The sequence below is a fragment of the Protopterus annectens genome, chromosome 9.part0, assembly GCF_019279795.1.
Source record: "Protopterus annectens isolate FY-2018-M chromosome 9.part0, PAN1.0, whole genome shotgun sequence".
In the NCBI taxonomy this organism is placed as follows: domain Eukaryota; kingdom Metazoa; phylum Chordata; order Ceratodontiformes; family Protopteridae; genus Protopterus; species Protopterus annectens.
In genome coordinates, this window is record NC_056743.1 from 974586564 (window position 1) to 974612639 (window position 26076).

A 26076-nucleotide genomic window follows, 5' to 3' on the forward strand; every position below is an offset into this window, starting at 1 on the left:
GAGAGTCATAAAGGATATTTTTGTATTGTCCAATAAAATTATGTTCAGTTAACACTGACACAGATGTGAGTGTTTTACAAACCACAAAAGAGAACTGGAGAACTGACTCATTTCATTTTGCCATTTGTGTCTGTTCTATCTTTTAAAAGTCTATACTGCAACTGTAAGAGTGTGTGTGTGTGTGTGTGTGTGTGTGTGTGTGTGTGTGTGTGTGTGTGTGTGTGTGTGTGTGTGTGTGTGTGTGTGTGTGTGCATGCACGTCTGTGCTTATGTGCATGTGTGTCCAGATGTATGTTTATGGACGTATAAGTGTATGCCTAAATGTGTTAGTGAAACAAGAAAAAATCCTTTACAGATCTTATAGAAAGACAAAAACTTATAAAAACGAATGCAATAATTTTAACTAATTTATTTTCCTTTTAGGCAGGGCAGCCAATTCCACAGGTGAAGTTACAAGTGGTTAACTTGTACGGCCCATCCCACACACTGACACTTGTGCCTCCAGACACCTTTCGCTTCAGGTAAGACAGTTACCCTTGAATCTGTTCCAGGCTGTTAACAATTCACATTGGCAGTCAGCATGTATATCCTATGGGTGTCCACCTTTCATTATGTCACTCCTGTGTATAGTAATGTGAAACAGATGGCATGCATGCATTTTATGTGAAACAGATGGCATGCATGCATTTTATGTGAAACATATGGCATGCATGCATTTTATGTGAAACAGATGGCATGCATGCATTTTCTGTACATATATTTGACTACACATGCCTCTGAGTGTATTAGAAACCACTAGTGGTATTTTGTTATTTTATTCTTATAATGATTATGCATAATCTTTGCTGGAAAACAATACCTACACAGAAAATAAATTCCAATAATTAGCAAGACTAGTTTAGGACGCTCTTGTGTTTAAGATGTATACTTATTTCTTCAGAAGTGAATAGATGACAGTGTACTAGTTTGCCTGTCTGTAATTGTATGAAATATGGGAAATTATATGATAAGCCATGTAGTACCAATGTATATAAGGCAGGCAAGGCACATATGGTACCCATAAAGAATCAGTCTAAAACATCACATTGGTCACCTTCTTCAATTACATAGATGCAGGATATGCATATCCTTCCCTGGAAATCACCGCTGCTCCATGGAGCCATTTGGATGTAATTAGGAGGAGTTTAGGGATAGACAGAGGAAATGTATAAAAAGAGATGTGGAAAAATCAGTTTGAGAATAGAAATGGGGTACAATGGAAGTGAATAGGGACTCATGACAACATTTTTTATTCAGCAGAATTATATAACCAAACTCTAGGCTGTCATACAATAGTGGGGAAAAGGGAGAAGAACTGACATTTCAAAAGTCATAATTTTGATGAGTTAGCCATGCAATGAGTTGTGAGTCAATGAAGCATTAGGCTTCCAAAAAGAAGACAGCATAACTGTTCAGGTTATGTAGTATGAAGACTGCAGCCATGTAAAATAGTATTTTGGGAAATCTGTCTTGGTTAAACAGAACACTCACATATTCCTGTCAAATGATTAATATTTGTAATGTATTTCCTATTGAAACTGTTTTGTGATTCATGTAATCATGTACTTATACATTTCCCCACTACCTACCTACCTATATAGCCTGTCACCTCTTTTCCAGCTAGTGTACCAAGATATCCCTGTATTTACAGAAACACCAAATTTCTTTCCAAAGCACCACAATTCATTGATTGGGAAAGAAATATAGCATTTCCAGTGGACATACTTTGAAGTGTGCAGTACTCAGGGATGCTGTTACATGGCCATTCATCTATGTGAGAAAGAGGGGTCAGTTTTCAGGCCTCAGATCTACAGATTGCAATATGGATGAATTAGTCAACATCCTGCATACGCATATGGGTGTGGTCTCCTATTCTCTGGACCCTCACCTCCAAGCTCTGGAGGTAAGTAAGCTGATTTATGAGGGGCTTTGCCTTTGTTGGCCTAAATGTATCCACAAGAACTTGAAGAGTGGAAGGTTATGGGCATTTAGAGGCCATGTTGCTGAAGCACTACTGTGTCCTTGGGACTCCGCTACAGGAGGTTTAAGGTGTGACACAGTGAAGACTAGCATAGCTGAGTCTTTCTTGCAGTTTTTACTACCCATAATGGTAAGACATTCATCTCAGTGTACCAGTCTCAGAAGGGCTTTTTACACAGCATAAAGAGTGTATTTATATAAAAACAACACTTTTAAAATTTCTGTTGTCCTAGAGACATAAGGGTCTGAAACTTAGAAGCTAGCAAGTAAAAGCAGTATCCCACAACTTAGCAGAAATGCTAGTTATTTCTTTATAAAAAAGATAAAGACGGCTGATGGTAACTTTTTTTTCCGCTAACACTCTCTGGTTTGTGTTATTTCCTATTTTTCAAATATACTGTAATATGTCCTAGGTTTTTGACTACAATCAGTAATTATATATATATATATTAATTTCCTTTTTCAAAAGGTTCAAAATGAGTTAACTGCAGGGTCTCCTCCCCTGTTCTCTTCCTCATGCAACATGTAGTGATAGGTTTCCTAATATTCCTGCTTCAGCTGTTCTTTCTATCAAATGTGACCAAGTTGTGAATTCAGAAAGATTCAATAGTTTATGGGCCCCAGAGGAAGGAGAAAGAAGTCAGGGCTAAAATAAGTGCTTTTCCTGAGTAAAAAATTCTAAATGGGATGGCCAACAATACTAAATCAACAAAGTAACTTTTTAAAGTATCGTGAAATGTCATGCAAACCTAACATATTTCTGTACTGAGGAAACTGAAGTGTCATACACAGAAGCAGGTGAATTGTGCTTTCTTTACATAAGGCCATGTACGGATAATTTTAAAGAGTGAAAAATACGCTTGAGGATGAGGTAAAGTTGTGTTTATTGAGTGACTGTCTTTTGAGCTTGGCTATCTGCACAGCCTCAGTTATGACTGTCAGTGCCAGATTTTTAATAGCTGTATGGTTTAACTAACTGACCCTTGCTTCAGGAAATCCCACTCGGACAAACTTGATTTAGTGAACCAGCGCTTAGTGAAAGTTCTTCTGCATGACAGCAAAGCCCTTCATATCCCTATCCCCATGTAGGGACTTCATTCCCTGCATTCCCTTTTACAGCCATACCTCTCAACTGTCCAGATTTTTGCCTCATATTTTTGGCTTGCTCCTCATAAAATTAGTGGCTTTCTGGTAAATCACTGAGGATTGAACTCACTAAATAATGACATACATTTGAGTTTCAAACTGTGCATCTTTCTGAAAATGCATACTAACAAAAATCATGTTATTCTAGCAACTTTCTAAGTTTGATAGAGCAGTAAGAACAATATTTAAAATCTGTCCCTATTTTTGGTTGTTTGTCCCCCCATTATTTTAGGTTTTGTCCAGATTTCTTGCACTAAGAAGTTGAGAGGTATGGACCTTCACTAATATAGCTAATTTTGCAGTTGCAAAAGTTCTGGTTAAGTTATACAAATCGTAAGTAAATGCCAATTCTCTGATTCGGGTTTGTCAGAGTGGGATTAATTGAAATGAGACTCATTTCAGACAGCCAGACACTTAAGAGGGTTAAGTATGATACGTATATTCTTGCCCTACTTGTGATATATTGGAAGCTTCAAAGTAATTAAGTTATGTGATTGCTAAGTACATTGCAGCAGGAAGTAATTGCACAGTCAGCAAGTCAACATCATTCTGACCTTTAACCTAAACCTCATCAGTCAGCAACAGAATAGTTAGGAATGGCCTAAATACTGCATTCAGCAGTGTACACTATCTTGTACCTATCATCTTCAAGAACTGGGAGAGATAACTCTCTCTTATTATAGTTACACTTTGCAAAAGTCGGAGGATCCCAAAACTACCTAGTGTCCTCATATTACAGTTGTCCTTTGCAAAGGTCAGATGATCCCAAAATTACCTAGTGTCATCATATCACAGTTATCCTTTGCAAAGGTCAGAGTATCCCAAAACTAGCTAGTATGCTCATATCGCATTTATCCTTTGCAAAGGTCAGAGGATCCCAAAAATATCTAGTGTTACAGTTACCTTCTGCAAAGGGTAGAGGATCCCAAAACAAGTATTAAAATGCAGATGCTAGCAACTGTCTGGGGAGCAGAGCAGACAGAGTTACATCATTGTAAAAGCAATAAAAGACATGGTTTAAAAAGATAGCAGCAGTCTATGAACTTAGCAAACATCCATGCTGTATCCTTCACAAACATTGATCTTACCTATCATTTATCTATACAACCATTAAGTGCCGTGATTTGAATGGAAAGCTGAGACATTTGGTATAAAGGAAAGGCAGGGGAAGAAGGGTTTAAGTGGTATGCTGAAAAAGAAACATAAAGGCTGCTTAAAAGGAAGTAAATATCACAAGCAAAAGGACTGCACCATAATACTTTCTTAATGAGACAGGATATTCATAAGCTTCAGCCCAGTTTTACTGACTTTATGATGCATGTTTCTAGGAATCTGTGTATGTAAAGCATGGACTGTTTTAATCCCCCCTCTCCAGGGAATATTATGTCACCATGGTGAAGTGGATCAATAGCACCCGACTAGCCGTGCAGTGGTTAAGCCGTCCTCAAAATTTCTCAGTGTTGTCCTTCTGTGAAGCTACCACTGGTGCCTGCATTGAGGTCAGTTAATGTATAGCCTCTCGGCTCATTGTCATTTCTGTGTATTAACAGTATCAAGCAGAATCATCATAGACAATACAGGTAAGAAGTTCTGAATAGCATCTGTTTTGTTTATACAGTTGGTGTGTTCAGAAACATTTGGCTGTTGTTGTATAATCCATATGAAAATATAAATGAGGGATCCTGATGCTGTGGCATAGAGGGATAAAGACCTGGCTACCAACCTGAAGACATGAGCTTGAATAGTAGCTTGGTTGCTGGAACAGCCAGGTGCAGGGGGAGAGGAGTAAACAGTTAATACAAACTCACCTGTCTTGAGTGTGAGTAGTGGCCCAGTTTGCTGCATCACCACATGAAAGTTGAGGCTTGTAGGGATCAAAGCTACAGCCATTAACTAGAGCATGGGCTTGACTTACCAAGGTGATGAATGTAGTCCTTCTTAGTTGTGTGTGGGTGGAAACACTCAGATAGGGACATAGTAGACCAAAAGAGTGATGCAGGTGTTCAGATCAGCTACCTGGGGCAGGGTAATGGACAAATTAGAAACACCCTCATTGTTTACATCATTAAATGTCAGTGAGAACACCAACACTTTCATGGCTGCTTGACTGACATCCCTCTCCAGTTAGCTTGTGCTGAACACTCTGAGTGGTAGAAGATCAAGGGGGTAGATGACCAGTAAGAAGACTGCTGATGGTCAGCAAGCAGAGAGGGAAAATGACCTAAAAAAATTTAAACTAGTGTATAGAGATACAGAAAAAAATTATTTTACATTGCTTTGTTTTTACATGCAAATTATATTACAGTTCTAGCCACATAACTAGTGAAAGGGTGCTAAATACTTCATAGTTTGGTCAAAGAAGCTGTAGATGGTAATGGGGAAGTTAGTAACTGTTCCTTTTTTAACTTTTTCTCCTTCATTCCACTGTGTCCTCATCCCAGACTGACTCATTCACTGCCTCCTTCCCCAAATGTCTTAACGGCACAGAGAGAGCAAAATTAAATCTTGGATCACAACTGCCATACAACAGAAGTTCTGAGTTTTTGGTCCAAAGCCTCACAGATAAACCAGTTTCAGCATGAGGCCTTCATTAGTATCTAATCTAGTCAGGCCAAAAAGACTGCCTTACATAATCTCCTAATGATGACATAATCAAACAGTGACTTCTTCTTCTGGCTTTTCCCGGTTAGGGGTCGCCACAGTGGATCATCTGTCCACTCATGATTGGCAGTGGAGTTTTTACGGTGTCAAGTTACCAGCCCGGCGCCTAACCTTCCACAGAAGGCACACACATGCACACACTCACACCTAGGGCCAATTTAGAGTGTCCAATCCACCTACTGCATATCTTTGGGATGTGGGAGAAAACTGGAGCACCCAGAGGAAACCCACGTGACCACAGGGAGGACATGCAGACTCCACACAGAAGGCACCCCAGCCGAGAATCGAACCAGAGAATCTCTTGCTGTGAGGCAGCAATGCTAATCGCTGCACCACAGTGACTAGTACATATAAAAATAAAGTGCAAAGTATATAAACAAGTAGTAAAATAAACACATCGCTGCATACATGCAACATATATAGACACATAAGTACAAATACAGCTATGAATGAATTTATGAACCTTAAAAAAAATCATATTTCAAATGTTCATTTAAACCAGGTATAAAAAAGTACCCAGAATGACAAGCCATTGTTTTTCCTTTTTCTCCAAAACCTTATTTGGACTTTTTATAAGTATTCTATTCCTGTAAGCCTGAAAGAAGAATTAGGGTGCTTAGACAGATATTTGAAAAGTGAAGTTATTTACTACATCTAATGTTACTAAGATGTTCACAGAGTCATGTTTTAAAACTTCTGGACATTTTTCCATGCATGTAGCTAAATAAATCATCCTTTCATTCTGACATGTAATCAAGCTATGAGTATCAAAACCTTTGGATATGCTAGCAAAAGTATGTTTTTATTTTATTTACTACATTATGGACTGCACAATGTCCACTTGGTGAGCACCCCCTTAAAGTTTCTCTGGGTGAGAGTTTTCACAAAATTAATATCCTGTTTGTAACGATTAAACCATTGCCCAATAGTTTTTTATTTTCTGGATGTAAATTTGCAACAGGCAAGTAAAATTTCTGTCAGTTCCTGTTTCGCCATAGGAATGTCCCAATATGTATGTATGAGATATGCTAGTGTTTTATCATTTGACTCAAAAGTGGTGACAAATCTAATAGTAGTTTCAGACTTATTAGATTTTTCAGTTTATTCCTATAACTCATTCCTGACTTTCTGATCAATCTTTTCTTTAACTGTCTTAACTAAACCAGTCTTATAAACCTTTGTGGCAAATCTTTGGAAACATTAACATAATTATTGTTAGAGGAACAAATTATTTTAACTCTAAGGAACTGCAAAATAGGAGCATTGTTTATAATATATCTGGGGTGCATACTATTAGCTTCCAACAAATAATTTTTTATGGAATGGTTTCCTAAATAAAGATGTTCTTACTGTACCATCTTGATTTTTGGTCACCTGCACATCTAAAAAGACTAGAGTGTTCTGGTGACATTCAAAACTAAAAGTTATGCCCCACTTTTTACTATTTAAATAATCCACAAATTCCTGAAGAAAGATAAAATCTGACGCCAATACAAGCCAATAATCAACCAAATATCTGCACCACATATGAATGGCACAGATGCAGATGTTGTGGCTGGTATCATAAATAAGTTGTTCCTCTATATACATACTTCTGGGATTTGGCATAAAGGTTAAAGGGTTTACCTCACAGACAAAATGTACAGAGTTTGATTCTCACCAATGGTGCCAAAAGGGCATCTAGCCTAGTACTTACCTATAAACTTTTGAGAAATTGGGGGTTGCTGTAATGGTCAAGGTGTTTCCCTCACAAATACAAGGTACAAGGGTTAATTCTTGCCTTTGAGGGGAACTGGCTAGGCTTCAAATGGTCATCAAGGGCAACTAGCCTAGTAAATAGCTAGGACTAGGACTTTATATACATATATATATATATATATATATATATATATATATATATATATATATATATATATATATATATGTGTGTGTGTGTGTGTGTGTGTGTGTGTGTGTGTGTGTGTGTGCGTGTGTGTGGGTGTGTGTGTGTGTGTGTATCTACTTTCAAAACCCGAATTACCAGAATCTCGAGTTTCATATTAGCGAAATGAAAATGCCAAATTTACAAAATACTGAAAGTTTAAAATATCGAACCTACAATACTGAAAATAAAGTTGCGTACATTTTGGTTATTTTCTCTGCATCGTGATAGTATTCATGATATTGTATATATTTAAATATTTCATAAGAGTAGCATGTTTTTTTTATATCTAAATTTTAGTTCCTTATAAAATAACGTCAACATTTATATAAGTAGTAATAGCTTAAATAAACATTTAAGTTAAAAAGCCTTCCTAATGTTTGTTAAATAGGAACATTCAACAAAGGAATGCTGAGTATCCATCCTTACAATTTTAGTGAAGATAAATACTTGCACAATTAATATAGCTTGTCTTTTCAAGTGTTTACACATGGTAGATGCACTATGAAGTTGTTACCACTGTCTTATTGTTTTTACAAGCTGCTGGTGAGATATGGTGATACTTATCCCATCGGGCAGTACTCGCTCAGATGTGGGCATGCTGTGGGTGTTTACCATTTTCCTCAATGTAGTGTGATCTCGGAGTTGGAATATTTAATTTGCAGTGGGTGTGGGTTGCAGGGGGTGCAGACCCCCTGCAAAAACATAAAAAAAAAATACATTACAGTCCCGGACTTTTGGGCAGTGGGCTTGATCTAGGCAGGCCTTTTTACTGTGGACCCAGTATAGCATAGCCTAATATTGTGTTGTTACACTTCCTGGAGAGTTGAATGTGATATATAACATGTTTGAAAGGTAGGTGGTGTAAGTTTTTAAAGGTATACATACTTATTTCAAGGCTTTATCAGTTAATCTGTACGTTTTTGATATTGTATGGTTCAGTATATTAAACTTTCAGTCTTTTGCAAACTCCGCATTTTCATCTTGGTGATTTGAAGTTTGAGATTCTGGTAATACAGATTTTGAAAGTAGATCCATATATATATATATATATATATATATATATATATATATATATATATATATATATATATATATATATGCCATAAACAGTTCAGCATAAATATGTGCAAATGAAGCACCCATAGCCGTCCCTTTCATTTGCAAAAAACAATCAAAATAAAACAAATTCTTAGTGAGAATGTGTTCTGTAAGGCATAAAAGAACTGTATTAAAACTCACACTATATTTCCCTGTAAACAAAATTCTAGAACCAAGATCCCTGCCTTCTGTGGAGTCTGCATGTCCTCCTTGTATTCGTGTTATTTCCTCCAGGTGCTCCAGTTTCCTCCCACATTCCAAAGACATGCAGTACGTGGATTGGACACTCTGAACAGACTGTAGATGTGAGTGTACATGCAAATGTGTGGTGTGGAAGAACTGCCATGCATGGCTAGCCACACATTAGTGTAAACCTTAGCTTTAGATGCTTGTCACTGTTGAATTGACACCCAACCCTATGTGCAAAATGGGAAAAAGGAGTATTGGATGGATGGATGGATGGATGGAGTAGCCCTGCCCAATGTGATATGTTGGTATAGAGTGAATTAACGTCTAAACTACACATATACTATACATAAGTTTAAGAAATGCAGTTGTATCCTGTATTCTGGATCTAATACAAGCTAAATGTGGTTTTAAATACTGTGTAAGGAATTCAGAAAGTGGCTATGTAATTGAAACTTTCCCCGGCACTATTGGTCTTCCTGTGGGGGGGGGGGGGTAACAGAGTTTTTGTGGATCTTAGGTAGCATATAAATTGTCTAAATCTACGATTCATCTACTATAAGCTCCTAAGCCACTTTTTCTGAGTAATACCCTCATCTACTAATAGCCATAAAAAGAAATCTTTTATAATACCCTCATCTACTAATAGCCATAAAAAGAGATATTTTATAATGCCCTCATCTACTAATAGCCATAAAAAGAGATCTTTTATAATGCCCTCATCTACTAATAGCCATAAAAAGAGATCTTTTATAATGCCCTCATCTACTAATAGCCATAAAAAGAGATCTTTTATAATGCCCTCATCTACTAATAGCCATAAAAATAGATCTTTTATAATGCCCTCATCTACTAATAGCCATAAAAATAGATCTTTTATAATGCCCTCATCTACTAATAGCCATAAAAAGAGATCTTTTATAATGCCCTCATCTACTAATAGCCATAAAAAGAGATCTTTTATAATGCCCTCATCTACTAATAGCCATAAAAAGAGATATTTTATAATGCCCTCATCTACTAATAGCCATAAAAAGAGATCTTTTATAATGCCCTCATCTACTAATAGCCATAAAAAGTTATCTTTTATAATGCCCTCATCTACTAATAGCCATAAAAAGAGATCTTTTATAATGCCCTCATCTACTAATAGCCATAAAAAGAGATCTTTTATAATACCCTCATCTACTAATAGCCATAAAAAGAGATCTTTTATAATGCCCTCATCTACTAATAGCCATAAAAAGTGATCTTTTATAATACCCTCATCCACTAATAGCCATAAAAAGAGATCTTTTATAATACCCTCATCTACTAATAGCCATAAAAAGAGATCTTTTATAATACCCTCATCTACTAATAGCCATAAAAAGAGATCTTTTTCCTTTTTAAATTTCCAAGTAGGATCCAGTACCATTTTATGGTAGCATGTCACATCGTGTAACTGTAAGTATGCTTACTGTTGTATGCATGCCTGTCCCATGAATTGCCCCACCCTTATCTGCCTCATTAATAACTATACTCTTATCAAACAAAATATGTCTTAGTGTCATCTGTTCTTTATTGTTAAGATTATGTCTAGCAAACATTGCATACATTAATCAAAATGTAGTTCTTTCATTACAGCTTTCTCAAATGCAGTAACACTCCTCTGATTGAGTGAGTTAATTTAGACTATTTAAACCTGAAGTCTGCCTGCTGTGTAGTGGGATGATTTAAAAACAAGCTTTGAAATAAGTTGCAAATTGAATTTCTATAACAGGATTTAAAGGTATAAAATTCGAACCTTTATTTAACAAAATTTTCACATTATTAAACAAGTAACAAAAAAACTTTTTTAAGTTACTGCAATCTCAGATAAAGTGTCTGTGTGTCTATACATATACACACATATATGTGTGTGTGTGTGTGTGTGTGTGTGTGTGTGTGTGTGTGTGTGTGTGTGTGTGTGTGTGTGTGTGTGTGAAGAGAGATTGAGCAGAAGAGACTGAGGGTGCAAAAGCAAAGCTACTACATTGGGGGTGTAGGATAGTGCATCCTCCATGCAAATATACTTTCAAATGTGTTATTTTTTTCATGTATCCCATCAGTCAGATGGGTCATTCAGACAATGTGGTCAAAATGAAGAGTTAGTGTCAATTATATTGAGTAAACTCATTTTATCTCCAGGGCCTGAATTATGAAAAGTTACCACGCAATGTAGCTTTTTTGAATTTGGAGCCCGCCCTGCCACAATACTTATGCACAAATGCATGCAGTACGGCAGTGGGCTGTCTCTGGTACCATGATAATAAGGCATTCTGTGTGAGAGGTAAGGGCTGGGGGCACTAGACACTCAGTAGAACTCTTATATGTCATTCTTTAGTGGCACTTAAACATAACAGGGATTGGGGGAACCACTAGGCACCATGGAGAATTCTGAAGACATGGGTCAGGGGATGAACATTAGATGGCACAAACAGTCTACATTGTATGCCTTAATGGCACGTAATTAAAAAATAGCAGTGTGGAGAACCATTAGACATCAAGGATACTATAAGTAGTTTGTCTTAAAGGCACTAAAAGGGATTACAACTCTATAAACCCCCAACTCCTACACAGGATATTAGTCTTCTGAACCACTGCTAGACAACAAGGATGGAATGGATAAAAAAGTGTAAACCATAAGTGGGGTGCATTTCAGGCCCTGTACTCTTGCCACAAGGAACCTCAGCATTAACCCATTGCACTCATACATTAGTGCAGCAAGCTTTTTTTAAACACATAATGAAGGAATGTCTGAATGTGGTACTGTTCAATGCTAGACGTCTTAACAAGAAACTGCACTCCCTGCAAGCCTTCCTCTCCCTGGAGACTGTAGACATCTGTGTAGTAATGCAGCCATGGTTTAAAGTCACAGACAGCGCCGCAGCAGTGCAAGGTTATAATGCCTTTCACACCTTTAGACCAGCTACTGCACAGGAGGCAACTAAAGGTGGAGACATCCCAGCCTATATTAAAAACATTCTCACATCCAGACTAGTTAAAATGTATGACCCACTGGAACTCATACATATGTAACTCACCATAAGCAGGGTGTTGTACCATATCCTTGCAACATATAGGTCCCCCTCCATGTCCTATGAAATCCATACTACCTACCTCACCGGTCAACCCAATACAGTATTCATGGGGAATCTCAACTACCCCTCTTCATATTAGGAGTCCTACACCACTTCTAACTTCCTCAACTTTGTTAATATGTTCTCCTACCAGGGGTACAAACATCCTTGACCTTGTACTCACGAACATGGAGGGGGGTGCTAATGTTCCTCCCCTAATATAATATCTTCGCTTGTCAGATCTGACCATAAGGTGGTATTACTTGAAATAAAAATTAAATCCTGGCATCAAGTGAAACCAAAAACCTTTAGGTACTATTCCAAGGCTAACTTCTCTATAATAAGCAACACCTTGGCTAAATTCCAAGCACCCCAAAACCTAGTAAACACTACAGCATACGCTGAGCTATGTACAATATCTCTGCACAGCCATATTGATAGCTGTGTAGAGTGAGTTGTGCCTACTCATACTAAGAATAAGTCAAACTCAAAATATGAGCAACCCTGGTAGAATGACAATATCAATCGGTTATACAACAAAATAAAAAAAAATCTTGGTAAAGCATAGCAGGAACAAAGCCATACATACTAAAAGCCCTTCACACACCCCCACTAATTATATATACCAACTCCGAGATCACATTTACAGTGGGGAAAGGGCAAATGTCTTTAGCCCTACCATAATGCGATCTTGGTAAGAACTACATGCTGTTTTGTTATCTTTCCCCACTGTAATGCGATCTCAGAGTTGCTATACATAATTAACAGGGGGTGTGGGGGGCACAGCCACCCACATTAGTAGACTTCAGTGTATAGCCCTCCAATACGTACCTGATGGTGTTTTGTGTGTGTGGGTTGACTATGACAGTTCAATGAGATAATTTATGCCTATACAAGGAAACAGACGTTTGATGTTAAGTGTTCAATAAGTAGCCATTCTATTAAAGTTTCATTTGATTGGTAAACATTGACCCCATCTCCCTTAATTTGTGAATCTGTGAATCACAGGTACTATTCAATTCCTGCAACAGTTCATGACTTACGATGGAGAGGGACAGGGAAAGTACAGTTGTGCACACTTACCATAAATGTAGATGGTTGAATGTATTCACTGTTGCAGTCATCACACTTAGGGTTATCTGCCTGCAGGTAGCCCTCAGCCAGCCCAAATACCAGAGTCTTAGTATTTCTGTGTCAGATGCCATCGCTTCTTCCATGACGTCAGGTCATCAGGGGTATAAAACAGGCAGCCGATGCCATTACATCAGTTTTTCTTGCCCCAAATGTCAGGAGCCCCCCCCCAAAAAAAAAAGGAGCTAGTATATAGTGGGGAATGCCACCAGTAAAAAGTAAACACCAATGCCATTGTGAATGGCCATAGAGAGGAGAGGTAGAAAGATAGAGAAGGCCAGGGGGCTGGAGGGAGGGAAACCAGGACTGCAACAGTGAATACACTCGAACATCTACATTTATGGTAAGTGTACACAACTGTACTATGTTCTTCATGTTTCACTGTTGCAGTCAGCACATTTGGATTGATTCCCAAAGCAGACAAAATGGGTGGAGACAGTCAAGGAAACTAGAGGCTGGCTAGGATGTCCTGCAAGACTGCAGAGGCAAACCCTGCCCTGGACTTGGAGAAGAGAGGCAGGTGGTAATGTTTGGTAAAAGTGTGAACAGATGTCCCGGTGGCAGCCACCAGGATGTCCCTGGTGGGGACTCCTCTCAGAAAGCTGCAGAGGTGGAGGCTGCTCTGGTGGAGTGAGTCCTGACCCCTTTGGGGGGAGGCTTTCCATTTTGTTTACAGCAGAAATGGATGCAGTGTGCTATCCATATGAAAATGGTTTGTTTGGGGAGGGCTTTGCCTTCTGCCCCTGTAGCAAAGCTAACCAGCAATTGATCAGACTTTGTGAAGGTTTTAGTCCTGTCTAGATAGAATCTGAGTTCTCTGTGCACATCTAGAGAGTGCAGGATCCTTTCCCCCTTGTTCTAGGGATTAGGAAAAAGGGTGGGCAAATGAATGGATTGGTTGAGAGCCACACTGAACACCACTTTGGGCATGAAGGATGGGTTAGTCCTGAGGGATACCCTGTCAGCATGGAAGATGATGAAGAGTTCCACAGCCATGAGTGCTTGCAGCTCAGAGACTCTTCTGGCTGAAGTGATGGCCAGAAGGAAAGCTGTCTTCCAGGAGAGAAATTTTAGCTCTCCAGAAGAAGCTGGTTCAAAGCGAGAGGACAAGGTGAGCTTTTCCAACACAAAGTTAAGGTCCCAAGTTGAGGCTGGTGCTCTTCTGGGTGGCCTCAAGTTGCTAGCCCCTCTTCGGAACTGTTTGATCAAGGTGTGTGAGAAAAGGGGCTGCTCAGTGGGAAAATAAGCAGAGATAGCAGAGGCATTAATTTTAATAGAGAAAAAAAAGAGAGGCCACTGTGTAGTAGGTCAGCTAAGTAATCCAGAATGAGAGCGTATTGGCTCCCTTAGCCTGAATCCAGGTGCAGAACCTTTTCCATTTGAAAGCATAAGACTTTCTAGTGCTAGGGTGTCTGGCCTCATGTATAATATCTAGAACCTATTTACTGAGATTGGCAGATTTATCGGGGGTTAGGGGATAAGCCAAGCTGCCAAACTGAGTGTCTGCAATTGGGGATGCATGAATTCTCCTTCCCTCTGGGTCAGGAGGTTTGGAATCTGAGGAAGATGCCATGGTGGCAATGGGGACAGGCTGCGCAGCAAGGGGTACCAGTGCTGGCAAGGTCACTCTGGAGCTATAAGAATTGTCCTTGGTTTTTCCTATTTATTTTGAGCAGTGCCCTGGGGGTGAGAGGTAGTGGAGGAAAGGCATAGACCAACAGATTGATGCAGGGGAAGGACAGGGCATCCACTTTCCAAGCCATGCAGTTATGCTCCCTGGTGCAGAATTTGCTGAGCTAATGGTTGGTGTGGATGGCAAAAAGGTTGACCTTCGGGGTGCCCCATTTCTGAGTTATTAGGGTGAAGGTTCTTCTGTTGAGCTGCCACTCGTGTGGGTTCAGAAGTTTTCTGCTTAATTGGTCTGCCAGAGAGTTGAGAGAACCTGGTAGGAATTGTGCTAACAGGTGGGTTGCATGGCAGAGGCTGTGTGCCAATGGGTCATGGCCAGCCTGCATAGAGGGTAGGAGTGAGTCCCTCCCTGCTTGTTGATATACCGCATTACAGTGGTGTTGTCTGTTTTGATCAGGAGAGCCCCTGAGGAGGGAAGACACTTGAAAGCTATTAAGGCATGCTGGACAGCCATCATCTCTTTTTGGTTGATGTGCAGAGGGATTTGTTGTGGGCTCCATTGGCCCTGTATGCATTTGCTATCCAGGTGTGCATCCCAGGCATAGTCTGATGCATCTGTGGTGAGGGTCTGGGAGGCGGGGGTGGTGAGAAAGGTAGTTCCTTGTTGTGGGAGGAGTATACTATTGCCCACCAAAGAAAATCTTTTCTGAGGCAAGGAATTATAGGTATAAGAGTCTCCAAGTCCTGACAGTGTTGACACCAAAAGCTTTTTAGGTACCACTGAAGTTTCCCCATATGCAGTCTGGCATATGGAATGAATAGTATGCAAGATGCCATGAACCCCAGAGCTTGCAGGATCTTCCCTGCAGATAACTGGGGTCTGGTGGCTAGTTGAGAGAAGTAGACTGTCAGGAAAATTTGTTTTTCTGGTGTAAGGAATGCCATCTGGGATGCTGTGTCCAAGCTTGCTCCCAGGAATATAATCCTTTGGGTGGATAACTGTTTGGATTTCTTTTCGTTGATTGTGTACCCTAGGGAGGTTAGTAGGGACTTTACAAAGGTCAGGTGCTTGAGCAGCTTTTCCTGGCTGTCTGCCTGAATAAGACAGTCATCTAAGTATGGGTAAATCTGGATATTCCTTTGTCTGCAAAAAGCAATGGCCAGAGCCAGACATTTTGTGAAAACTCTGGAAGCAGTAGATAAGACAAAGGAAAGCACAGAGAACTGAAAGTGATGAGATTCTGCCCTGAAATGGAGATATTTCCTGCATTATTCCCTGATAGGAATGTGGAGGTAGGCCTCTTTTAGATCTAGGGTGGCTAGCCAAGCATCCTTGGAGAGCATGGCTAGCAGCTGCTGGAGGGTGAGCATTTTGAATTTTGGGATCACCAGGAAGGTGTTTAGAATGGATACATTGAGGATGGGGTGCCAGGTGAACTCTTTTCTGGGTACCAGAAAAAGTCTGGAGTAGAAACATTGGTTCTCTGTTCTGCAGGAATGTGCTCTACTGCTCTCATAGAGAGAAGGGAAAGGACTTGCTTTTGCACCTCTGCCCACTGTTTTGGAGGTAGATCTGGGAACCCTTTTGGGGTAGGAAGGGTGTGGAAAGAAAATTTGTATCCCTGGGACACTATGTTAAGAACCCAGTGGTCATTGGTAATGGTGGCCCAGGTTCTTGCATGAAAGTAGAGTTTTCCCTCCTAGGGGTAAGTGAATGTGAGCAGAGAGAGGGGGTGGGGGAGGTGAGTCATTGTGAGTTCTTACCATAAGGGGGTGGCTTAGAACTCCCTGGTTTTCAAGTGGAGGTAGGCCACTGCTTAGATCTCTACATTCCCTTTGGCTGCTGTCTGGAGGGTCTGGTTCCCCCAGGTCTGGGCTGAACTGGCTTAGTGGGAGCAGGAAAGGACCAGTGCTTGGTGGGACAATGTCTGCTGAACCTGGGTGGCTGGACCTGTAAGAAATCCTTAACTGTCTGCATAGATTTTGCTTTTTCTTCCATCTTTTTTAAGTCCTTTTCTGCCTTAGTGCTAAATAAGTTGTCTTTGTGCAAGTGGGCGTCCAACAATTTAGATTTGACATGGTCTGGCAAGGGCTGTTCCTTAAGCCATGCATGCCTTCTAATGACAGATCCAGTGACTGCTGCCCTGCAAGAAGCTTCTAGGGCATTAAAACCACAGTGCAAGGTGTGTTTAGTTACTTGACTTGCAGATTGCATTAACTCCTGTAACTATTTAGATTCTGCACAAGCAGGAAAGGAAGACATTTTGTTTGAGGAGTTCCAGAGTATGTTGCTGAAATTTTAGCATATGGAACTGACAATTTAGTGACCTGATAGCAAGGGGAGCTGAGGTGTATACTTTTTTACCCCATCTGTCTAGTGCTCGGGAATACCTATCTGAGGGGGTGAGATTCTTAGCAGAGGTTGCTTTAATCCCTTTAGGCCCTTGAGAAATTTACCTCAGGGTCAGCAGTAGGATTTTTAAAAAGAAATGTGTGTGAGTCAGGGACTCTATAGTACCTGTCTGGTTTTCTGGGTGTAGGAGGGAGTGAGTCAGGAGTCAAGCTGGATTCCAGGAAAACATCCTCCACAACATCCAGGACTGGGAGGATGGCCAAGGATCTGTGCTGTGGAAGATCTAAGAAATCCCTGAGTTTTTTTAGACTGAGGGTAGTCCTGACTCCCATTGGAAATGCTCCCTTAAGGTATGAAGGGTTTCCTCCAAAGGAAAAATCCTCTGGGGGAGAGGTGGAAGGGATGGAATCCTCTGCATCAGAATCCTCATAAGTAGAGAGGGGTTGCATGTCTTCATATTCAGATGCATCAGAGTCATCTGACTCATGTTCAGACAAAACTACAGGGAACAGATCTCTTTTCCTTTTGGAGGGGGTGGCTTGGCTTCCTCTGATCCACATGATAAGGTCTTCCATCATTTTAAGCATTTGAGATACCCTGGGCATAAGACAGTCGTTTTCGAAAGAACGGTAGTCGCAAAAGAAGATGGTTTGTGTTGAGAATCGGTAGTGCAAAGGACTTCCTCAGAAGCCGGTGCCTGCTCAGTGGCCCAGGACCCATCCAAGGTAGAAACAACCACAGGATCCTTAGTTGAAGAAAAGTTTTGAGGCATACCAGACTCCAAAAGGGTCTCGGTAGCAGCCAGCGAATCCACAGAAGTGGGCATCAGGGGCTGCGAAAGCACCTCACTGAGGACTGGAGAACTGATGACTAGCTTAATGGAAGCATCGTCAGTAGGTTTGAACCTGTGCGGTCTGTCTCTGTCTTTATCTTTATGTTTTTTCAGAAGACCTGCTGTTGTATGGCTTACCAAAGCCAAATTGGAGTTTGAGGACTGTAAGCGAAAATATCGAGCTACAATAAGGGCCCGACAACGGATAGTTCTGGCATTGAACAAAGCACAGAAGCAACAGTGGGGGACATTGTGGTGTGGGCCTACACAAGTGATGCAGTAAGAATGAAAGCCTCGGTGTGGTATTTGCTTTCCACAGGCGAGACAATTGTTAACTTTTTCTAACATTGGTTAGTGCAAGAAAAAAGGATCCCTAATGGGGTACTTAGCTTTAGAAGACTTCAGCTTCAAATCGGTAGACGAAACTCAGGTAGCGGCTGACCAGCACTAGTGTGAACTGCTTCTGCTTTGGGCTCCACAGCAAGAAAGACTGATGTAATGGTGTCAGCTGCCTTACTTTATACTACTGACAACCTGACGTCAGTCCTGAAGCGACAACAACCAACGCAGAAATACTAAGTCTCTGGTATTCAGGCCGACCAAGGGCTCCCCTGGCAGGCATAACCCAAATGTGATGACTGCAACAGTGAAACACAAAGAACATCATTAAGTATACCTCTAAACCTTGTAATGTTGTAGCGAAAAAAATCAAGATAAAACCAAATTTAATAGTGGGACAAAATCCTGGAGGAATTTTAATTACTCTTCCTACAGACTTAGAAAGTCACTAGTATAACAGCTTTTGCATTACCATGCATTTATCGAATGATATGAATTGTGAAACTCTAATATGTGGCATAAGTGACTAACTGTAATCATCTATGATTCACCAGGGTAGGAGAAAGGAGGCATCAGGGATGTTCTGACAAAAGAGGGACAGGTATGGGGATGTAGTCCATGTGTGTGTTTTTTTGAATGTGTGTTGTATGTGAAGTGTGAATGATGCGGTGCCTGAGCTAACACAATGCATCAGCAACCACTGTTAGAGACAATCTACAATCACAGTAGTTAACAGTGATTCAGAGGCATGCAAAGTAGCTGATAATGAAAGTCTTTTAGCTAGCACATCTCTGAATATGGTAGTCCCATATTATCAAAAATCTGCCTTTATACTGCAGCCGTAAAATGGGATTCTTTCTGAGTCCTTGAGCATACTTACAAATTTATTACTGAAAGCAGGAAAAGCTGTTTCAAAATTCCCACAGATGCCAACTAATAAGTCACAGGGAAGCACACTGCATGGCATGTTAGTTCACAATACACATAATCTGCATTTCTAATTATAGTTTGAAGCCAAGAGAAACTGTATTTAATGGGGGTAGAAGGGGTGTAACTTTTTCAAACCTGGACTTAACAAGTGAGTCTCTGAAAGAGTATGGTGAAACCTCTTGAGATGTACCATTTGTGTGTTTTGAAATAATCTGAATAAATATTGCATGGGCAATAGATCCATTGAAATTTAAGTTGCAATGTAATTATTGCATCTTTATTACAATCAGGTATTTGTTCATATTAACTTTTAATAACAGTCTGACACTTATTGAAGATTCCACAGTGCACCTTTAACTTTGTTTTGCATTGTTGCATCTTTATTACAAACAGGTATTTGTTCATATTAACTTTTAATAACAGTCTGACACTTATTGAAGATTCCACAGTGCACCTTTAACTTTGTTTTGCATTGTTGCATCGTTATTACAAACAGGTATTTGTTCATATTAACTTTTAATAACAGTCTGACACTTATTGAAGAACCCACAGTGCACCTTTAACTTTGTTTTGCATTGTTGCATCGTTATTACAAACATATTTGTTCATATTAACTTTTAATAACAGTCTGACACTTATTGAAGAACCCACAGTGCACCTTTAACTTCGTTTTGCATTGTTGCATCGTTATTACAAACGTATTTGTTCATATTAACTTTTAATAACAGTCTGACACTTATTGAAGAACCCACAGTGCACCTTTAACTTTGTTTTGCATTGTTGCATCGTTATTACAAACAGGTATTTGTTCATATTAACTTTTAATAACAGTCTGACACTTATTGAAGAACCCACAGTGCACCTTTAACTTTGTTTTGCATCGTTGCCATACATTTCTATGTCATTATAAAATTTCATTACTGCTAACTTTTCCTAGAGACAGTGGTGGACTTAATACTGGTATTCTGCATAGAAATTTCTTACCTCCTTACATCGTGTTTTTGTTTAATAAGAATACAGTAATGTCAAACTTAAGACTAATAGGTGTGAAGAGTTTTCATTTGCAAAGCTAGTAAGGTTTTGTAAACATTAGATGACAGACTGAGTCCACAGAGGATAACAGGCACTGAAAGGTCTATGATAATTTAAAAAAGTGATCTTTTGTTGCTTTGATGAATTACTGGAGAGACTGTCACGCCTCATGCTATCAGATACTGCCACTAAGAGCTCTAGAAAGGTTACTTTGTGCCCCGGGCAATGCCCTTTTTTTTGGCACCCACCCCCAGGAAGAAAATTCAGTTGAAAAAGGGTAATTTTTAGCCTTGCAATTTATTATGATAAAAAACACTTTCCAATAATACTGTCAGAATGGTAGAGGAAGAGAAAGAAGAAGACTGATAAAGGATACAGACTAGATCTCCGCAACTCTTTTAGAAACATTTATTAACACCATCTGCTAAACAAGCAAAGAGCGACAATGGTTTCTTGTTACAACACCCAATGCAGACTGCCATGAGAAGTGCAGCCTAGTAAATGCGTACAACATGCCAGCCCTTGACCATGGCATTATCAGCAGAGTGTGGTGGAACCTAGTCGTATGTCCTGTTACTCTGCGCACGTCATTGAAATATAGGGATTCATAAGCATACATGGAGCCTAGTCATATTTCAATACATGCCATGCAAACTGATATATACTTTATATAACTGCAGCTTAAGTGAACATGCCGCTATTTTAAATTCCAAACTATGCTGCAGCTTAAGTGAACATGCCGCTATTTAAAATTCCAAACTATGCTGCAGCTTAAGTGAACATGCCGCTATTTTAAATTCCAAACTATGCTGCAGCTTAAGTGAACATGCCGCTATTTTAAATTCCAAACTATGCTGCAGCTGAAGTGAACATGCCGCTATTTTAAATTCCAAACTATGCACCAGACAAAAAGGAGCAGCAGCAAAAACTCCTGCAATACAGCTTTTTGAAGCAAGCTTCTAGCAGATGAAGAGCATAATTTGAAACAAGGAGGGATACAGTGTTCTGCAGTACTGTGCTAAGATGTATTTCTCAGTTATTTTGTACACATGGGCCCTTGCCTTGTATCAGGGTATAGGTACATATAATAGTCTGTACTGCTTAGCCAAAAGTTTTGCCTGCATACAGTGTATACATAATATATATGTAGTGTATATCTACACTGTAGCTGTGCAAACTCAGCCTGCTATCAGGACTGCCTAACCATACACTGTCTTGCAAGTCCTAAATAAACAGACATGCTGTGTGTATGATGCAGGGGTATCTATATTGGGCCCCCACATATGCAACTGTAATGTCATAGTCTACTAGCATACTATCATCTGTGACCCTCCCCCCCAGATAACCCCTATCCATGCTGTCTATGAAACCCAACATTCCCTTTTATTTCCTTTTGTGCTTTGGTGTGGCAGCCATCCCAGCTGTATATATGCACATGCCTGTCCCTACCACTGGTCTGGGGTATCATTGTGTTACCCTACTGTGGTACTTACTGTGCTACTATACCTGCATCTGTAATGCTGAGTTCACCTATGGCAACCAACTGCTTGCAAATCGCAGTCCATTGTCCCCAGCAGTCACCAGTCTATAGTTCTGTCCCTTATTTCTATAGTAGTCACTATGTCCCCAAAAGGGGGACTGATGTCAGAGTTTGAATAACTTCAGTCATGCTAAGAAGGATATCCTATTACAGGGACTTAAAAGCTATGGGTGCTGCCTTTTGAGGAGAGGGAGTGCCCATTTGTCCATGACATTAACAATGCTGGTGGTCAGAAGCACAGCAATATCAGACGTATGTCACTGACATGATCAGGCAAGCCTGAAAAAAGGCTTGCAGCACAGCAGCAGAGATGATGGCCATGATGGGCCACCTCTCATTGCAAGTCTGACTGACATGGAGCAGGTCCTTGTGTTTCCCCATGTAGATAATGAAGGCACAGGCATCTTAGCTGGAGAAGTGGACACAGGTTCCAAAATTGGTCAACACAAGAGTCTCAGAGAGAGATGCACAACATCAGTAATTGTATTGAGTGTACATACAGCAGCACTGAAAAAACACTGAGACATCTTCTGTGCGTGTCCCTTCATCAACATGCAACCAACAACATAGCACCCCGATGTCTAAAAGGAATACATCAGCTTCTGGAAACATGCTAGTAATTGGTGACGTCATTAGGCTGAACAAGGACAGGATAAGGACAGCATTACAACAAGATGTCTCTTGGCAGCCAGGATTGCTGACATATCAAGGACCCTCAGAACCCACTCCTCCAGTAAGTATGACAATGACATGATTGCACTTCATGTTGGAGTAAATGATCTGTCACAAAAGCCCTTGAAAGATATGCAGAAGGACTTGCTAGAACTTGCTACATCTGCTTCAATAAAGAATACAACTTAAGTTTTGAGTAGTATCCTCTCACAAACCTAGAATCATGCCTGGCCTCAAGTAAAAGACAACTGCACTCAACAATTAGCTAAGCAACTGGTGTCCTTTCAGGTGGGTCCAGTATGTTGTCTCCCTGGGACAAGATGATCAATAATCCTCCTTGTTTTGCAAAGGATGGTCAGCACCTGCTTATCAAGAGCTCCTACATTCTGACCAAAGCCTTTGCGGCCTCCATAATGCCTATTTTAGGCTGAGCTCTTCTAATGAGCATAGCACCCTATGAGCTCATCTACTGAGCATAGCACCCTATGAGCTCATCTACTGAGCATAGCAACCTATGAGCTCATCTAGTGAGCAGAGCAACGTATGAGCTCATCTAATGAGCAGAGCAACCTATGAGCTCATCTAGTGAGCAGAGCAACCTATGACCTCATCTTATGAGCAGAGCAACCTATGACCTCATCTTATGAGCAGAGCATCCTAACCAACAAATTAAATCAGAAACTGGACAGCATCAAGGTGGCCCTTCTCAATGCCAGGATTCTTAAAGATAAACTGCATAATTTGGAGACACTTCTGCATCTGAAATGAGTCCATGTTCACATACTCACCATGACATGGTTCAAGTGTAATGACAGCACCCCATCCATGCAGGGGTTCTATGTCTATCATACCTTCAAGTCCACTGATAGTGGTGGAGGTGTCTCATTATTTTAACCCATCCAAAGTGATACCCTATGACCCCACCCCTCATGATCTCTCCGAACTTCAGATCATACTAGATAACTGAGAATTTCAACTTATAACTTTTTACCAGTCCCTTACTTTAGCCTTGCATGATCATGGAAACTCTTGAAATTCTTTGAAAATATCACCATTAAGATAACTCCTTGAAAATGTCACCATGACATGATCAAACACATGGGCACCTGGGTAACAGACTCCTTGTCCTTCAATCACCACGTAGCTGTTGTAGTCAGAAAATCCTTCCACACCTCACAATTAGTCACAAGAGGCAGGTCATCTAAAACCAAGGAGTTACTGTCCCCCTGAACTCTGCCCTGGATAGACTCATTATAAAATACATTTGGTAAATATCTCACTAGACACATCAAAAATTTAAAAGAAAATAGCATAGGTTCTTACCAAAATTGATGTCATATATCAAAAATCTTAGTCATCAAGAAAGGTTTGAATTACTATCCCTGTACTCTCTGTCATAAATGCTCTTGAGGGGAGAAGTGTGCTTTGCCTTCCATGCCCTCAGGGACCATATTATCCATCTCCTCTTCCTTAATATACAAATAGTGTAGCCAAAAACAGAACAAGACTCAATTGACATCAGGTAATAAGCAAACCAAAATGGAGAGATAGGTTCATTACCTCCCCTTGATATGGAATAGATTCCCCTTGCAAGTCAAGCAATAAGGCTCTATGTGAGCCTTTAAACATAGCTTAGGGAATTGGATGAGTGCTCTACAATACACACTGAGAGTTAAATAGCCTTGACCTCCTTGAAAAGGCTGGCAGAGCAGGAGGTTGGTTACTGGCATACAAGGCCTCTGGTTGAACAGTCTTGTCATTTCCTATGATTCTTATATATGGAATAGGCAGGCCATGTATACCCCACATATATTTCCCATAGGTGTGTCGGGTGTATAGGCACACAGAAATATGAGTGGAGGTATTCATCCATTCTAGATCTGTGTATTCTGTACCACATCTGCATACACAACAGATGGTCTCATATGCAGCATGAGTATTGAGATTCACTTTGTTCTGTTTTATAATGCATTTATTGGCTGGACTGCTGCTATTGTGCCACCAGTACAGGCTGAGTCAGAACAAGAGGCTGATGTCAGCACTATGTAGGGTCTGATACAGATGCTGAGACACAAATCAATTCATACTCAGGTGGCATGCAAGCAATGTCTGTCTCCCTCCTGGGTGGTCCTCAACCCATTGTTTGGTGTGTAGTTATGGCCTCATCCACAGCTCAGCTACAGGCTGTAACAGCATGAGGACTTACCATCCTTGTTGATGTAGATTCCTTCATGATGGATTACCATCCTTGTTTGTGTAGATTCATTCATGATGGATTACCATCCTTGTTGGTGTAGATTCCTTCATGATGGATTACCATCCTTGTTGGTGAAGATTCACTCATGATGGATTACCATGCTTATCGGTGTAGATTCCTTCATGATGGATTACCATCCTTGTTTGTGTAGATTCCTTCATGATGGATTACCATCCTTGTTGGTGTAGATTCCTTCATGATGGATTACCATCCTTGTTGGTGTAGATTCCCTCATGATGGATTACCATGCTTATCGGTGTAGATTCCTTCATGATGGATTACCATGCCTGTTGTGTAGATTCCTTCATGATGGATTACCATCCTTGTTGTTGTAGATTCCTTCATGATGTATTACCACCCTTGTTGGTGTAGATTCCTTCATGATGGATTACCATCCTTGTTGGTGTAGATTACTTCATGATGGATTACCATGCTTGTCTGTGTAGATTCCTTCATGATGGATTACCATGCTTGTTGGTGTAGATTCCTTCATGATGGAGTACCATTCTTGTTGGTGTAGATTCCTTCATGATGGATTACCATGCTTGTTGGTGTAGATTCCTTCATGATAGAGTACCATCCTTGTTGGTGTAGATTCCTTCATGATGGATTACCATGCTTGTTAGTGTAGATTCCTTCATGATGGATTACCATCCTTGTTGGTGTAGATTCCTTCATGATGGATTACCATCCTTGTTGGTGTAGATTCCTTCATGATGGATAGCACCAGCACTGCTTCCCATTTGGCAACAGCAGCAGAGGAGCACAATGCATCCAGTGCAGGTACACCCACCCTATAGCACCTAGCTGGAGTTACCAATACCATCACATGTCACAACCAAGTCCTGCTATATAACTGAAGGCATGTCTCAATCAGCTAATGTGCAGAGCTATCACCTGAGCACAATTTACTGCTGCCCCTGCCAACAAGGAGATGTGTAGTGTGGGGCATGGGTTCTGTAAGGATGTCAAGCAGCACTGCCAGTGCCTCGGTGAGACCATGGAATCCAAGTGTGACGTAATGATGGTCCCATGCTGGGCTATGGTAGCACATGCTGTTGCCATGTTCACTTCTATATGGAAAATAGCAAATGCCATTATCTTTGCCCTCTAGAGCAGTGCTCTCTGTCATCAGGGGTAGGTAAGTACAGAAGGTTGTTGCACTGGGAGTTCACTGCAGTGTACACAGTTGGTTGCTGCATGCCAAGGAGTAGCTCAGTCTACCA

General features: G+C 40.4%; 1 protein-coding gene across 2 annotated transcripts in view; it reads left to right on the top strand.

Annotated features, from left to right (window-relative positions):
* LOC122811703 (inactive dipeptidyl peptidase 10-like) overlaps positions 1-26076 on the top strand; it is a 656601-nt gene that overhangs the window by 390856 nt on the left and 239669 nt on the right. For both annotated transcript variants that reach the window (XM_044083720.1, XM_044083719.1), the window contains exons 10-11: positions 424-521; positions 4541-4664. In XM_044083720.1, the coding sequence (XP_043939655.1) occupies positions 424-521; positions 4541-4664 (222 nt within the window). The remainder of the gene's footprint in view (positions 1-423; positions 522-4540; positions 4665-26076) is intronic.